The 18,235-nt window shown below is 42.6% G+C and overlaps 1 protein-coding gene and 1 long non-coding RNA gene across 2 annotated transcripts in view; one reads left to right on the forward strand and one right to left on the reverse strand.

Annotated features, from left to right (window-relative positions):
• The window catches only part of IL1RAPL2 (interleukin 1 receptor accessory protein like 2), a 1,165,568-nt gene that overhangs the window by 1,116,411 nt on the left and 30,922 nt on the right, over positions 1-18,235 (forward strand). The window contains exons 8-9 of the mRNA XM_077484766.1: positions 9,981-10,126; positions 15,254-15,397. Of these exons, the coding sequence (XP_077340892.1) occupies positions 9,981-10,126; positions 15,254-15,397 (290 nt within the window). The remainder of the gene's footprint in view (positions 1-9,980; positions 10,127-15,253; positions 15,398-18,235) is intronic.
• LOC143986179 (uncharacterized) overlaps positions 1-18,235 on the reverse strand; it is a 457,706-nt gene that overhangs the window by 10,532 nt on the left and 428,939 nt on the right. The window lies entirely within an intron of this gene.

Consider the following 18,235-nt stretch of genomic DNA (forward strand, 5'->3'; position numbering starts at 1 on the left):
TATTAAATTGGTGCCTAAAGGTGTTGCACTAGCCTAATGTGCTCTTTCTTTTTTGTGATTTTTTACTAGTGTGTAAAAAATTTTCAGTGAATACCTGTAATAATAAGTAATAATTGCTTTTAAGCTGTAGCTAGAAAATTATTTCAGATTCATGTTATCTCTTCCAACTGTGAAGCCATCGGCACTTGAAGAGGGCTTCTGATTGAACTGCTGTCTTGCCATTCAGTAGACTCTTACTTCTTTTTGCATTTAATACTTTTTTAAAGAGTGGGGATGAGTGAAATTGGTAGATGTTGCTTTGTCGTCATTGCTGACATTAGGCAAAATGAATATGGAACTATACAAATGTTCACTCCAGCGCTGTCCCACATCTTTAACTGATCTGCTTCTGGGTGCTGATCTTCGGCCCGGGATGATGTCACTTCCATGTGACAAGTTTGGGTGTTCATTTATCTCAGCATTGGCAAAATTGTGTTAGCCTGGACACACCCTACTCACCTTGTGTACATTAGCATAATCGCTGTGTGTGAAGGCGGGAGATGGGAAAGATGTCCCTTTTACTCAGCTCTGCTTATGTACTTCTTTCACTGTGCTGGCATGGAGATCAATGTTCCGGGGCCATATATATCTAGGCACACACACACACGCGCATGTGTGTTTGAGTTTTGGGGTATACACCTTAATGCAATAGGCTGCACACACTTATGTGCATTGAGTATACAGCATGGACAGGCAGGAAAAAAAAAAACTTTAATACTTTACTTTAAGTAATGTCTTCTGCATTAAAACTCCTGCCAGTTTGGCAATATTCTTGTGTTTCTAAGTTCCACATTAAGGTGGTGTGTGAGGCTGCAATAGGCTTTATATGCTTCATGAAAGTTTATTTTCATTTGTGTGATATGCTTCTAATATAAAAAATAAAATAAAAATGAGTTAGTTGAAAAGTGCAAAAACATTCACCACTTCAATACCGGGCACTTAAACACCTTCCTGCCCAGGACAATTTTGAGCTTTCAGCGCTGTCGCACTTTGAATGACAATTGCGTGGTCATGCTACACTGTACCCAAACTAAATTTTTATCATTTTGTTACCACTAATGCCGCGTACACACGACCGGACTTTCTGACAGCAAAGGTCTGACGGAACGAGTCCGTCGGACAATTCGATCTTGTGTGGGCTCCATCGCTTGCCAAAAATCCGGCGGACTTTAGAAATACAACATGTTTTACATTTTTCCACCGGAACTCCGCCAGACCGAGAAATCCATTTGTGTGTATGCTAGTCCGACGGACAAAAAACGACGCTAGGGCAGCTATTGGGCACTGGCTATGAACTTCCTTATTCTAGTCCGGTCGTACGTAATCACGTTCGAATCCGTCGGACTTTGGTGTGATTGTGTGTGGCCAAGTCCGTTCATTCGGAAAGTCCGTCGGAACTCCGCCAAAACTCCGTCGGAAAGACCGCCGGACTTAGTCCCTCAAAGTCCGGTCGTGTGTACGCGGCATTATAGAGCTTTCTTTTGGTGGAATTTGGTATTTTAGCACCTCTGCTGTTTTTATTTTTTGCTAAACATATAAAAAAAGACTGAACATTTTGAAAAAAATAGGTTTTGCTTTTGTTTCTGTTATAAAATTTTGTAAATAAGTTTTCTCTTTCCCTGATGGGCACTGATAAGGCGGCACCGATGAGGTGGCACCAATGAGCGGGCACTGATGGGCACCGATATGTGGCACTGGTAGGCAGCACTGATGGGCATTGATAGGCGGCACTGGTGGGCACTGAGAGGCTTAAAAAATGGGTACTGATAGGCTGCACTGGTGGGCACTGAGAAGCTGAAAAGATGGGTACTGATAGGCAGCACTGATGGGCATCCTTGTTGGCACTGGCAGGCATTGTCAGTGGACACCGATTAGCATCTGCCTGGGCAATGATTGGCATTTCCCTGGTGGTTCAGTGTGGATGGCCATCCTGGTGGCCCTGGGCAGCATGATGGTGGTCCTGGGCGGGATCCGAGGGGGCGGGGGCTGCGCTGATAAACAATCAGCACAGACCCCCCTGTCAGGAGAGCCGCCGATAGGCTCTCCTCTACTCGCGTCTGTCCGGGGGCGCGCAGCGGCTTAATATCCTGAGGATGTTTTATGACACCCAGTCAGGGTATTGAGACCACTTTGCCTACGTCATTCTGCTATATGGCGGGTGGCAAGTGGTTAAAAAAATGTTTACTTATTTTGTGTTTTATAGTAATCATGTTGCATCTCTGGGACAATACACAGACTTTTTTTCACACCTTTTTTTTTCTTAGGCTTAATGTACACAGGACGTTTTACAACCTCTCCTGAACTATTTAACTTGACAGATAGTAACCAACGTTTAAAAATGTCCATTTTGCCACTCTTATATGCCACGTTTAGCAGCATTTTTTTCTTTTTTCAAATAGTCAAAAATTAACACCACCTGTAAATGAAATTCGGCAAAGTGTGATTTACCGAATTCATAAGGTGTAATGCCGTGTACACAAGATCAAACAATCCGGTGGAAAAATCCGCATGTGTGTGGGCTCCGGCGGACTTTGAAAGTAGTTTTGCAGCAAAATTTGTCTGCCGGACTCGCAATCCGGCGGACAATAGGGCCGTGTGTGTGTGCTAGTCCGCTGTACTTTTGGAATGAACGGACTTTTCCCACACGGAGAAAAGTCTGTTCATTTTAAACGCAGCTCCAGGTAGCCGGGACTAGCGAAGGAAGCATCCTCTGGGACTGTGACATCATAATGGGCGGGGACATCACCCGGCGATGTCCCTATATAAGTCGCCGCACGCCGTGTCCCTGTCATTGTGGCCAGAGACAGCGACGAGTCAACAGCTCAAGAAGAGAAGAACAGAAGGCGGCGAAGACAGCGCGATAGAAGACCGGGCCAAGGCTTGAAAAAGAGCTAGAAGAAGGCGCGGAGGCCTGGCAAGCAGAACTGAAGAGGGGGCAAGACCCCCGAAGTCGGAAGAAGTGGGCGGCGATGAAGAAGAAAGCCGGGCTCCTCCGCTAGTAAAAGAGCTAGCAGAAGATAGGAGTCCAGCGAGAAGACCCCCAAAGACGGAAGAAGACCCCCAGAGCTGTGCAATAAATTATTTTTAACCCTTGTGTGTTGTTATATTTACATTTTTTTTTCACAGGTGAATGGGTAGGGGTACATTGTACCCCATACTCATTCACATAGGGTGGGGGGCCGGGATCCGGGGGCTTCCTTTTAAAGGGGGCTCCCGGATTCCGATAAGCCTCCCACCCGCAGACCCCGATAACCAATGGCCAGGGTTGTCGGGAAGAGGCCCTTTTCCTCAACAACATGGGGACAAGGTGCTTTGGGGTGGGGGGGCACGTGGCAGTTGTACTGGCCGCCGCAGTTGTACTGGCCGCGGCAGAATTGTACAGGCAGGCGAAGCGCCATTATGCTATGCTGGCCGTGACGGTCAGATTCGATCAGGGGACGATCAATCCCCAGGCCCAGGCCAGTGATTTCTGGCCTGGACCTGTTGATCACTCCTGGTGAATGATATCCTTCCCCTGTCTGTGTAAGTGTAAACACTGACAGGGGAAGTGATGTCATCTCCCTTGTGTCGGTCTTTTCCATTCCAGACCGAGAGGAGAGAGCATCACATGTGCGTTGCACCAACACTACACTGACACCAGTTCACGTAGGCAGACAATTCACCCCCGATCACCCCCTGTCACTGTGTCATCCAGTATAGCAATCAGATTTTTTTTCTGATCGCTGTACTAGTGTCATTAGTGACACTAATCACTGTTAGGGTAACTAGTATTAGGCTCAGATAGGACTAGAGCCCCCCCCCAACCCCCCAATGGTTTAACTCCTTGATTACCCCGTATCACCTGTGATCACAGTATAAATGTCACGGGTGACACAGTTTAGCTAGTTATTTTGTTATAGTGTCAGGGCACCGACTGTATTTTACCTAATAAAGGTTTAACCCCCTGATCACCCGGCGGTTAGGTTTTAGGGTCAGTTAGGGTCTGCGTCGCCCCAAGCAGCATCAGGTTAGTGCCAGTACACCCATGCACCATACCCTCCCTTAGTGGTATAGTGTCTGAACCGATCAATATCTGATCAGAACTACAGAACTATACTAGCGCCCCCAGCAGTTTAGGGTTCTCAAAAACGCAGTGTTAGCGGGATCAGTCAAGATACCTGCTAGCACCTGTGTTTTGCCCCTCCACCAAGCCCAGCCCACCCAAGTGCAGTATCGATCAATCACTGTCACTTATAAAACACTAAACACATGACTGCAGCAATCGCAGAGTCAGGCCTGATCCCTGCAATCGCTAACAGTTTTTTTATAGCATTTTGATACACTCTCTGACAGCCTAGGAGCTTTTTTACCTGTGAGTCTCATTAGTGTACTAATAAATTTAGAGCCCAAAATGGCAAATCGAAGGTACACTAGTGAAGAGACCTACACGTTTCTGAGCATGACAGATAGTGAAGAGGAAGTCACTCATCTGTCAGATTCAGGCTCAGAATATGAACCAGTAGACAGCAGCGGCACCCTGACAGATGGCTCTGACGACGGAGTTGTGGTCCTTGCCAAGGACAGGCGTACCAGACCCCGATCTCAACCCAACTTAAGGGCAGAACTCGCAAGCTGCCCAGCCAGAGCAAGTGTGGTTTTGCCCATCAGGCATATGCCATTGTTCAGAGACTAGGCCTTCTTGTTCCTATTCACAGGTCACTCTGGTCTGGTCATGATCCTCTGTGTCAGTGAGCAGTGGCTGCAGGGGAAAGGAGAGAATGCTTCAACAATGTCTGGGAATGCAAGGGAGCGGTGATGTCACCCATACGCTTACATCACTGACTGACACAGGGTACCGTATCACAGGTCTGGACAGGAGTGGCCTGAAAATAGTTAAGTGCATTGCATATACAGCTTAAGCCCACAAGGTATTAAGTATAGTTGTGAGGAGGGGGGTGGGAGCAGTTTTAGGATTAGTTAGGTATATACCAGAATTTTATTTTAAGCTATTTTTTAACTGTTAATAAGCACTGTAACCACCCCTCTAACAGGAGCTGTGTTAAGAATATATACTTGAAGTTTTTTTGTTTTTTTTTGAACATTTTAAGCATTTTCAAAGAAAATGTTCTTGTTCTGTGCCTAGGTCTCCTTCCTTTTCTATTACAGTCTTGGTAGATACTTTAACCACTTCCCGACTGGCACGCGCCAATGTACGTTGGCAGAATGGCATGGGCAGGCATATTGGTATACAGGTACGTCCATCTTTATATACCACCCTGCCATTGCGTGCGTGCCGGTCGGGACCCCCTGTGAGTCCGATCGTGGGTCCCGCGGACTCTATCACTGCGGGAATACTTGCGATCATCTCACGGAGCGGTTGTAAACAGCATCTCCCCGTTCTGCCTAGCAACAAGTGACGCTGATCTCTGCTCCATGTGATTGGAGCAGAGATCAGTGTTCACTAACACAAAGCCCAGCCCCCCACAGTTAGTAACACGCCCCTATGAACACTTAACCCCTACACTGCCACCCCCTGGTTAACCCCTTCACTGCCAGTGTCATTTACACAGGAATCAATGCATTTGTATAGCATTGATTGCTGTATAAATGACAATGGTCCCAAAAAGGTGTCAAAACTGTCCGATGTGTCCGCCATAATGTTGCAGTCACAATAAAAATCACTGATCGCCGCCATTACTAGTAAAAAAAAAAAAAGATTAATAAAAATGCCATAAAACTATCCCCTATTTTGTAAATGCTATAACTTTTGCGCAAACCATTCAATAATCGCTTATTGCGATTTTTTTTTTACAAAAAATATGTAGAAGAATACGTATCGGCCTAAACTGAGGAAAAAAAAACCTTTTATTATATATTTTTGGGGGATATTTATTATAACAAAAAGTAAAAAATAATGCGTTTTTTTCAAAATTGTCACTCTATTTTTGTTTATAGCGCAAAAAATTAAAAACGCAGGGGTGATCGAATACCACCAAAAGAAAGCTCTGTTTGTGGGGAAAAAGAATGTCAATTTTGTTTGGAAGCCACGTCGCACGACCGCGCAATTGTCAGTTAAATCGATGCAGTGCCGAATCGCAAAAAAGTGGTCTGGTCTTAAGCCAGCAAAATGGTCCAGTCTGAAAGTGGATAATAGTATTACTGACAATAGGGTAAATGCAGCCACATTGCAATTAACCTACCAGTATGTTGTTAGGCTGCCACAGTAAAACGCATATCCATACAGAGTGCAGTTTTATTGGAGCCTAATTCTTACCATTCTTTATGAATGCACCCAGCAGCCAATGCTAGAGCTGTTACTCTCCCTGGAGTAGAACATACATACCTTTTTGTCACCACTCCAGTGTGAGTAGCTTGGTTGTGACAGCCTGCTGGAGAGGTGGGTCTAAGCACTTAATACAGGGCTAGCTTCCTACTTACGAGAACAGGCACGCAAAGAAGATGGGCCTGGCATGATCTCTGAAGCCAACCACACCCCAAGGAGAAGGCAGGCTCTGCCTGTGTGATGTTCAACCAGTCAGAGTCTTCAATGAGAACACCTGAAGCTGCAGGGGGAGGATATATATCCGCAATCTGTTCTCTTCATGTGGGGATCATCCCACCCTGCAGCATCACTGTGTCAAACAAACCATGCCTCTCCCCGATGTGACAGTAATGTCATGTTGTGTGGGCACCTGTGGCACAATTTCCGAATGTGTGCAGAGTTCAGTTGGGTGGCCACGGGAAATTACAAAGAAACTGCCTGAGCTGGCTGTCCATATGCAGCTCTAATTCCTGGGATGCAGCCCGGGAAAGACATGTCAGAAAAGCTTTTGAAAATAATGACTGTCCCAGAAAATTTGTGTCAGTTGGAAAATATGACTATGTTGCAGATAAGCCAATCCAGAAATCTCCAAAATGAGCCCCAGTAGCTCTGAAACAACTTTAGATTCTCGCTAGAAGAGGAGAGTATTTTGATAAGACAGTCGGGTGGGGACCGCTGCACACATCAACCCCCATGGGTCATTCACCAGCACATCCCCCCCCCCACCAGTTGGTCGATCGATGAGCCCCGCACTTACCCAATGGCAGCATTTTCCTCCGGGTGATGGGCAGTGGCTTCATCCTCTGCATCTCCTCTGGTGGCCCCCCACATCTCCTCCCTCCTCCTCGTGGCCAAATAGAATCACTTTTCCTTTTGGCCAATCAGGAAATGAGTCTCAGGACATGCTTTCTGATCATCTGGGAGGAGAATCAGGGTGACAATAGCGAATATTCGACGCCCTCAGAAGAAGTCAGTTTATGACGAAACGTCAGGGTCGTGGCCTACCGGAAGTGACGTCTGCACCTGAGCACAAGTGTTCAAGCTAGCCAGGTATCCAGGAAGCCATCCGCCGGTGTACACAGCGGATGACTTGGGCTTTTCCGGCGGCCGGAATTACTAAGGCACAGTGCACTTTACTTTTATGCTCTTACTGAATGTTTTATGGTACACATAACTGGATGTGTGGGGGTTTTTTGGAATTAATAAAAAGTTGAATGGGATTACACTATGTGGATGTTCCTTTGCCTTTCATATATTTTGGGAACCCTACCTACATACTACTGACATCTAGTGGAGAGAATCAGGAAAGCAGGGGAAAAGTGGAGAAAGATGACTTATATTGAAAGGCCTGAATATTATCAGTATCTGGTGAGTGCATTCCCATTGGGGAGCTTCGTTGCTTCAAGTGGTGGAATTTGGTGGAAGCTTCAGACAGAGTAAAGCAAGGATTTTCTTACCGAGCCACTCTTTTACTTCTCCTGTTTTCTGTGACTTTATGAGACTATGTTTATTTAATTTATTTGAGTATCCACGTTCATATGTGGACATAAATAAGCGCTGCTGCAATGTTTTAGAGGAACTTTTAGTTTATGAACTCTTTTTTTTATTGTCTTTTCAAAATTCTTTTTTTTTAAATAGTAGCTGCTTAAAGGTATTTCACCTGGATATTTAGTAAGCCTCAGAGGATTCATACATAAGGCGCAGAGGGGTGATATTTAGGTCACAGTTTATACACCAATTTTTTGCATATAATTCATTCACTATTGTCACACAACTGGATGGGCTTCGGACGCAGTGCCCTGTGCCACCCAAGCCCACCCTCTTTTGAAGCCTATTAGAGCCTCTAGCTCTAATCACGTGGTTAAAAAAACACCCTCCAATTGGAATCCATGCGTCCGGCATCCTGCATGTAGATTAGGTGGCCAGATGCATGGATAGGGAGGTGGCCCCCCTGCGCCCCTATTGGGTGGGCCGCCCCTGTTAGAAAGTGTCTATTCTGTAGCTCTGAATGCCTCACCCCTTGATGTGTTTTCTTTAAGCCACATCTTACTTTACCTAGTTAAGTGAAAGAGCAAAGTAGCTGCAGCAGCCAAAGAAAATGTTTAATGTACAGTATCTCACAAAAGTGAGTACACTCCTCACATTATTGTAAATATTTTATTATATCTTTTCATGTGACAACACTGAAGAAATTACGCTTTGCTACAATGTAAAGTAGTGAGTGTACAGCTTGTATAACAGTGTAAATTTGCTGTCCCCTCAAAATAACTCAACACAAAGCCATTAATGTCTAAACTGCTGGCAAAAAGAGTGAGTATACCCCTAATTGAAAATGTCCGAATTGGGTCCAACGTGTCAATATTTTGTCTGGCCACCATTATTTTCCAGCACTGCCTTAACTTTCTTGGACATGGCGTTAACCAGAGCTTCACAGGTTGTCACTGGAGTCCTCTTCCACTGCTCCATGAGGACATCACAGAGCTGGTGGATGTTAGAAAGCTTGCACTCCTCCACCTTGCATTTGAGGATGCCCCAGAGATGTTCAATAGGGTTTAGGTATGGAGACATGCTTGGCCAGTCCATCACCTTTACCCTCAGCTTCTTTAGCAAGGCAGTGGTCATCTTGGAGGTGTGTTTTGTTTGGGGTTGTTATGTTGGAATACTGTCCTGCAGCCCAGTCTCTGAAGGTAGGGGATCATGCTCTCATGCTTGGCATTCATGGTTCCCTCAACCAACTGTAGCTCCCAAGTGTAGGCAGCATTCATGGTCAGAGCACTGACAGACTGCCCCCCCACTCCTTCAACCTCTGCAGAAATGTTGGCAGCACTCATACATCTATTTTCCCAAAGACAGCCTCTGGATATGATGCTAAGCACATGCACTCAACTTCTTTGGTAGACCATGGCGAGGCCTGTTCTGAGTGGAACATGTCTGGTTAAGCCACTGTATGGTCTTGGCCACCGTGCTGCAGCTCAGTTTCAGGGTTTTGGCAATCTTCTTATAGCCTAGGCCATCTTTATGTAGAGCAACAATTCTTTTTTTCAGATCCTCAGAGAGGTCTTTGTGGTGAGGTGCCAAGTTGAACTTCCAGTGACCAGTATGAGAGAGAGAGCGAAAACACCAAATTTAACACACCTGCTCCCCATTCACACCTGAGACCTTGTAACACTAAAGAGTCGCATGACATCAGGGATGGAAAATGGCTAATTGGGCCCAATTTGGACATTTTTCACTTATGGGGTGTACTCACTTTTGTTGGCAGTGGTTTAGACATTAATGGCTGTGTGTTGAGTTATTTTGAGGGGACAGCAAATTCACACTGTTAGCTGTACACCAATTACTTTACATTGTAGCAATGTGTCATTTCTTCAGTGTTGTCACATGAAAAGATAAAATTGTGAGGGGTGTACTCACTTTTGTGAGATACTGTATATGCTATAAAACCACTTTAGAAACTGACAATACTTTTGAAAAAAAAAAGACACAAAAGCATCTTAGCAGGCATACCTAAAGCTCTGTCAGAACAGCTTGTGTGCCAACATCCTAAAAGCCAATTCTGGCAAATTAACTTTGTATGTAACAGTATATGTATATGCAGTAGCAACAAGAAAAGTGACTTATCTGCCCTCTCTTGATTCAGGTTACTCAGAGAGCACCTTGGAGAGAAGGAGGTAGAACTGGCACTAACATTTGATGCCGTACAATCAGCAGATCTGGGTAATTACACATGTCATGTAGAAAATCGAAATGGTCGCAGACATGCCAGCATTATCCTAAGGAAGAAAGGTAAATTCATAAAATGCTTGTTGACTTTTGTTAGAAAAAATGTCCAGATACTATGTGAATAGTTAATTATGCATATGTTTAAGAAGACAATAAGCAGAATATGCTATGCAGAAAATACACAGATAGAATCAACATCAGCCTGAAAAAAAGGTTTAGCACTTTTTTCAGGGTTGAACAATATGTTGTTAGTAAGTCTATATAAAATCATGAATGTCTTATTCTTTCCATATAGAGTCAAGCCAACGAAAACTGGTCCAAGAATAAATGATGTGCTTAAAATGCACACATTTTGATATAATGTAACCTCTATCTTCCAACAGATGCACAGATGAACAGCACTGTTGTATAGACAGTTCAATCATATAATTCAGGAATGGTAATATCCAGTCAAGGGACTGGGCAGATACAACAAATACACATTTGATAATTTAACAGACATATGGCAGAACAATAACATTCATTGTAGCAATGGAAGATTTACATGTTACAAATTCTCCTAACAACATTAGCTAGAATTCTGTTTTTCCAATTGGAAAACAGATAATATATGCAGGATAAATCTTGCAATTGGTTTTTGAAAGATCTGCTTCAGGTGAACCCCCTAAGCTATTGTGGACTTTGCTTTTGAATAGATGCTTCGCTTATGGGGATTATTAAAAATGTAATTTTCCAAAAATACTTTTCTGATTTATATATACAGTTGTGCTCATAAGTTTTCATACCCTGGCAGAATGTATGATTTCTTGGTCTTTTTTCAGAGAACATGAATGATAACACAAAAACGTTTCTTTTACTCGTGGTTAGTGTTTGGCTGAAGCCATTTATTATCAGTCAACTGCGTTTACTCTTTTTAAATCATAATGGTAACAGAAACTACCCAAATGACCTGGATCAAAAGTTTACATACTCCAAAAGTTTACATACTCCAATACCGTGTATTGCCCCCTTTAACATTGATGACAGCTTGAAGTCTTTTGTGGTATTTGTGCATAAGGCATCTTCTCAGATGGTAAAGCTGCCCATTCCTCTTGGATAAAAGCCTCCAGTTCCTGTAGAATCTTGGACTGTCTTGCATGAACTGCACGTTTGCGATCTCCCCAGAGTGGCTCAATGATATTGAGGTCAGGAGACTGAGATGGCAACTCCAGAACCTTCATTTTATTATAATTGGGGACCCCCTTCTGGTCCGAAGCTGCTACCTCTTTGACAGCAACACAAAGAAGCACTCACCAGATAGTAGTTTGTTCAAAAGATGCAGTGGCAGAGGTAAACTCTGACAAACCTGAAAACATCCAGGCACTTTTGGGTAAAAAGGAGATCCCTGGTCTCAAGTTGTATGATCCTGGGGCTCCTTACTGATAACCCAGAATCCCTTCTGGCTAAATGACAGTCACACCAAGAATGCCGTCTTACAAAAAAAGCAAAGGAAATAGCCCAAACAGGTTCAAACAATGGTCTTTGTGATGCTGATAATTCTTGATTTAAATCCCATGATTGAAGCAGAGCCAAAAAGGGAGAGAAACAAGTATAAACCCTTATATAAAAAAAAAACAAATTAGCAAGAGGATTTTGAAAATTAATGGATAGGGCAGACACCTGACTCTTGATAGTAGTAAGAGCCAAGTGTTGTTCTACCCCCAACTGAATTAAAGAAAGAACATGGCCCAACAAAAAGTTATGTGGGGAAACCCCCAGAGGCTCACACCAGAAAAATATGTTTTGCATGTTCAATTTAAGTCTTCTGGAAAGTTGTTTTATAAGCTTTAATCATGCTCTGCATTACCAAATCTGCAGCGCCCATATTTCATAATTTATGTTTTAATAGCCAGGCATCAGTATGTAGAGTTCAGTTTCCTCTGACTTCATAAGCTCCATGCTTTTTTTCAGTCTGTGACATTGGAAGTACAAAGGCCAGATGGAGCCAGGCACCTAGGTTTATAGACGATTATCAACAATGGCAATCCTTTCTCCCAGTACAGTCCCAGCAAAAAAATAAAAATAATTCTGTAGTGGTTTTTACTCTATCGCCAAGTGTTGGCAGCTTATTCAAAAATAATATAAGCATTGCGTTAAGGCAACTCATTACCACATGCAGTAACACAGCTCTCTGGCCCAGAAAATCTCAGGGGGCCCTAGTGTCGTTTGTATAACCCATAAGGAAGGAACCAGGTCACATCATAAGATTTTCAGAAGATTTTCAATAATGGCAGTCTTCCTTCTTTATCCCAATACAGTCCCAGCAAAAAAAAAAATAATTCTGTAGTGGTTTTTACTCTATCTCCAAGTGTTGGCAGTTTATTCTAAAAAAAAAACAAAAAAAAAAAACGCATGCATTGCATTAAGGCAACTCGTTAACACATGCAGTAAAACAGCTCACTGGACCAGAAAACGCAAAGGGGCCCTAGCGTTATTTGTACAACTCATAACTTTGTATGTAAGGAACCAGGTCACATCATAAAAGTTTAACTTTGTACAATAGAAGAGGCCCATGCTGTACAAAAGAGTTACCGCACAGCATTGTACAAATCCCAAGTCCTGTTGTAATGTATATATGTAATGAAAAAAGCTTATGTAGAGCTACAACTTTGCCTTAGTTTGGGATGGAATCTGGAAGAATTACTGTAGAACCCATGCCAGATATTTCAAAGGAGACACCTGTCTCATCATTATCCAATGGAGGTTTATCCCATCGCTTTGAAAAGACCTGCTCTAACTTGCATCTGTGTTTGTACGTTTTGGTTATACATACACACTTTAAAGTTTAGTTTAGTAGTTTTCCCTTTCCAAGTTTTCTTTGAACCAGGAAGACAGCAAATCATATTTATGCATTTTCATTCTAGTATTATCTCTCTCATAGACAGATATGGGTAGTGGTTCTTACCGTATGTGTATAGTCCCCCAAATAAGCTCATTTCATGTTTACATGTTTTACTAATCAAAAAAAAATCCACTCATGCATATATATGTGGAGCATATTATTTAGCACTATGAACAACATTTGCCCAGTTTAAAACAAGCAGGGAAATGTATAACAAAGCTCTATGAATTGTATAGCTACATAGCCAAAGTACATCATTTATGAGCTCATTAAGTCCAATTTATATATAGGTATGCTCAGAAAGATACCCTGTTGTTCTCACCATGTTACATAAAAGCCAGAAGATCCTGCACAAAAAGAATGCTCCAACAAATAAAGCTGTCAGAATTCAAGGCACGTCATTTCCAAATGACTTGTCAGATTAGATGTAATAACACCCTTGTTCTTGATTCAAAACATAATTAGCGACGGAGGCCGAAAAAAGAAAAGTACATTTACATGTACACCTGGCAAACGGCGACAAGCAGACAGCCCAGTAAGTATGTCTCTGAGACACTGCTGCTCGACAGCCAATATGATCAGAGAGAGATGCAAATTACTTCTTCCACCCTGTGTATTTGTAAGACATGTTTATGTAAGCACTGATTGGTACTTATGTTACACTTAGCATAATACGGTTGACATAATGTAAATAGCATAATCATAGCATAGAAAAATGTGAAAGAACAGACTAACTTTTCCCATTGCCAGGGAAATATAGCATATTTTATCTGTGATAGCACCTTTTTCAAACTGCCTAATGCATGTGTGGCATTATTAATGATCATATCACAGAAGCATTTAATAAAATGCAAAATTGGCATTTGAATAAGCAGAAATGCAGTCTTAGTTACTAGTGTCAGTCACAAAGACTTTGGACATGTCACCATCTCAGTGTACCCAAGGCACCAGCAGAAACACAATCACATACATAAATTGGTCTAAAAAGGAAATTAATGATAAAATGGGCATAAACACTAATAAATTATATATGAGAGAAACAGCGACACCTGCTGGCTACTATCAGTACATTCAGATAAATACAACTTCAAAACGTCTCTTAATAAAGACCCAATTTGCTTTAATATACCCATTTAAACCATAAAGAATAATCATAAAAAATTCCAGCCTAATGAGAAAGCAATGGTTTGATGTACATGGACTTTCATTGCTAAATTTTAGATAAAAAAATAAAATATTGAGTAGTGTTATTAGAAAATCGTTATTATAATTAAAGATATTGGTGCTGGAAAAAAAACATGCTGTAATAAGTTCATCACTGTATTCCATACCTACATAAGTATGATTGTGTTTGGAGGTAGAAGGGTTGATGTGAGAAACAAGCAAAAGCAATCCAGCTTGATTAGTGCAGATATCTAGGAATGGGTTTAGCTCGGGTTGCCCTCCAAACTCATCTCTAACCCGCACTCTTACTTTTCCTGTACTCCAATGAGCTAATGTGAGCTACAGGGCCAGGGAATTACTTGGCCTACAGCTCATTGGAGAAACAAAATGCAGGCGTTTGGGTTTGAGATGAGTTTGGAAGATGTCTCAGCTCATCTCGAGAAATTACATCTAATAAGACTTATCTGAAATTATATTGTGAATAAAGTGGTTCTAAAGGCAGAATGTTTTTTATCTGTATGCATTAGGTAAAAATCTAATGGGTGTAGCCTCCTTCCCCCCCCTCTTTTTACTTACCCGAGTCCCATATCTATCCAGCTGTGTGCATGAGAGCAGTGTCTCTCCTCATTGGCTCACACAGCAACGGGAGCCAATGAGGAGAAGTGGGGTTAAGCCGAACTCCGTGTGTGAATGGACAATTTCCATTCACAGGAGCGTCTTTCAGGAGGGAGCTGGCTTGAGTGCCCCATAGCAAGAGGCTAGCTATGGGGCACTCAACAGGTGGGAGGAGCCAGGATTGCAAGTGAGGGGGACCCAAAAAGAAGAGGATTGTGGCCGCTCTGTGCATAACCATTACACAGAGAAGGTAAGTATAACATGTTTTGTATTTAAAGAAAAAAAAATGCGCCTTTGGTATTCATTTAATCTCATGTATTGGGCACAACCCCCTAAGCACAGGTTATCATTTCAGTGATTTTTCAAATCATCTTATGGGAGAGATCATAAATGTGTGTCTAGTATATTCTCGGCATAGAACTCACCAAATACTTTCACCTGGAGTAGTACAAGACTGGTAAACGCATTAGCTGGATGATCTTTCTTTGTGAATTAATTATTTTCTTTATTTTTTTTTATTGTTTTTATAGAGTTAAGATACAACATTGAGCTTGCTGGAGGTCTGGGTGCTATCTTTATCGTATTCGTTTTTCTGGTCATAATCTATAAATGCTACAATGTAGAATTAATGCTCTTCTACAGACAAAACTTTGGAAGTGATGAAGCTGCTGAAGGTAAGTGGTTTCCTTATATTTTGGCTATTTCTTTATATGCCACAACAAAGAGTGAAAGGAGAGTGTGCTTTTTGTTGGACACAAAGGGTGCTGCTGCTTTATTGTTTAAATGTATTTTACTGTATTCAAAAAGCACATTCATAATATCCATTGCTGGGGGCTGTAGGAGTGGGGCTGACTACTTTGTACCAGAGATGTAGTCCCACTGTGAAGCTTCATCAGCTACAATGAAATTGAAATAGAAAGCCCAAATAGGTTTTACCATAATGCATTCCTTGCAATAAAGTAAAAAATTTTAAGGCACCAGCATCCCCCCTTTAATTACTTGACCCCTTATTCAATCCAGCACTGTGTCCATCTTCAGCTCTTCCCTCCCCTCACCTCCCAGTCTTGCAGGCTTTTTTGAGCCAGCAGAATGTCACTGGCACTTATGCTGTCAATCAAAGCCAGTGAGGAGGGATTGGGGGCAAGGCTACAGACACAGACATCAAGTCTCGAGAGCAAGCCTGTATGAGTGCTCCCATAGACAGCAAGGCACATAGAGGAGCCAGTCATGGCGGCCCCCCCGAAAATAGAAGGTTGAGGCTCTTTTCACATCTAGGCATTGCTATTTTTATAGGCGTTTTTCATTAGTTTTTTCTTGGGTTTCAGTGTTTTTGTGCAAGCGTTTTGAGTTGACAAGTGACCAATGAAAAGCAGTAAAATGCGTGTAATCTGCCAACAAAGAATCTCATGTAATTTTTGAGTAACAGGCATTTTGCTTAAGGTGACAGATTGCTCCGATGGGAACAGGGGCCATTGAAATGAATAGGATTTGTCTTGTTGGGGAGTTTTTAGAGTTGAGGCTTAGAGCAGAAAATGTGCCAAAAATGCCTAGATGTGAAAAGGAACGCAATTCCATTGCACGGAGCTTGAAAGTCTAAACGTCTTTATTATTTAAAAAACAAAGCTTTACACTTACTCTAACTAGGCTTGCATTTACTGCAACAACACTCTTGAGCCAATACCTAGGGCAGCATACAGTGTATATATTAATGGTTTATGGTCAGTTTAAATTATGTGTATAAGTTGAGTGTATTTTTTAAAATGGTATATAATGTTTATTTTACAATAACATTTAATACAGAATTATTCCATGGCACAATAAATGATGCATAGATCTAAACATTTCATACCATACAGTGCTTATTCAGCTCCTTGGTTTCTGTACAGGTTGGGCTTTCCAATGACAAAATCCGTCAGATTTTTTCCGATGGATTTTGGCCCAAACTTGTCTTGCATACACACGGTCATGCAAGTTGTTGGAAAATCCAATCGTTCCGAACGCGGTGACATACAACAGGACTAAAAACGGGCTTGTAATTTATTCTGAGCATGCATGGCACTTTGTCCGTCGAAATTGACTACACACGATCAGAATTTAAACGATCCGATTTTGTTGTCGGAAAATTTTAGATCCAGCTTTCAAACTTTGTGTGTCCGAAATTCCGACGGAAAAAGTCAGATGGAGCCCACACACAATCGGATTTTCCGACAACACAATCCAATCACACATTTTCCGTTGGAAAGTCCGACCGTGTGTACAGGGAGGTCATTATTCCCAAGTAGAGATTGACAGAACAGCTCCATTTGGTTTGCAGCAGAACTCCCAAACCGTTCTATCCCGAACAGCGAATCAATTGAAGTATATGGGAGGCTTGTATGCAGTAGTAGTTTGCCATAAAAGGCATATGGGGGTTCCAGGTAGTGCTCGAGGCACACAGAACCCCTGACAACCCCTGAACCCCTGTGACACTGCTGACCCACGACTATACTGCCAAGTTCAGCTCCAACCAACTGGTTAAATGGTGTAGTACAAACAACCCGTTCCTTAATGTAAGCAAAAGAAAAAGATTGTGATGGTTTCAGGAGAAATTCTGATGATTACCCTCCCACTGACAGCTTAACTGTGGAGAGAGTAAGCAGTATTAAATTCCAGGGAGTGCACATTTCAGAGGATCTTTCCTGGACAACCAACATCACATCACTAAACAAGAAGGCACAACATGTTCTCCCCTGCCTTAAAAAAGCCAGTCTCCCTCCACACATCCTTACTACATTCCATAGTGGAACCATTGAAAGCGTGCTGACCAGGTGCATCTTTGGTATGGGAACTGCAGTTCTGCTGACCGCAAGACTCTGCAGCGGCTAGTGAAGACGGCTGAAAAGATTATTGGTCTCTCTCTCCCCTCCATCCTGGACATTTTCATACACGATGCTCCAGCATCTGATGCACGATGCACGATGCTGAAAGCACCTTGTCCCCATGTTGATGGGGACAAGGGCCTCATCCCCATAACCGTGGCTGGGGGTTGTGGGGGGGTCTGCAGCCAGGGGGCTTAGCGGAATCTGGAAGCCCCCTTTAACAAGTGGGCCCCCAGATCCCCCTTCCTATGTGAATGAGTATCGGGTACATAGTACCCCTACCCATTCACCAAAAAAGTGTCAAAGTGTAATAAAAACACACAATTTAAAAGAAAAAAAAATAGTGTCCCCCGATGTAAAACGATCGTCACTCACGCCGCCCACCTCACCTGCAAAAAAAAATGAAAAAGCTACCACGACTTGAAGGCTGGCTTACTGCAGGCTAAGCCATTTTACAGTTCTTATATAGGCAAGAGGCGGGCTATCTGGCTATGTCACCTGGTGGCACCGTTCCTTCGGATGTCATGGACCCAGCATGCAAATGGCATTAAAATACATGAAGTTTGGGTGCCAGTCATTCTTAATAGTACCCCTGTTGTGGTGCGATTTTGCCGCACAACAGACGCATGGAATAGACGGCCCTATGCATGACCC

Source organism: Lithobates pipiens, unplaced genomic scaffold (genome assembly GCF_037356315.1).
Source record: "Lithobates pipiens isolate NorthernLeopardFrog02 unplaced genomic scaffold, aLitPip1_a1.2 Scaffold_1, whole genome shotgun sequence".
In the NCBI taxonomy this organism is placed as follows: Eukaryota; Metazoa; Chordata; class Amphibia; order Anura; family Ranidae; genus Lithobates; species Lithobates pipiens.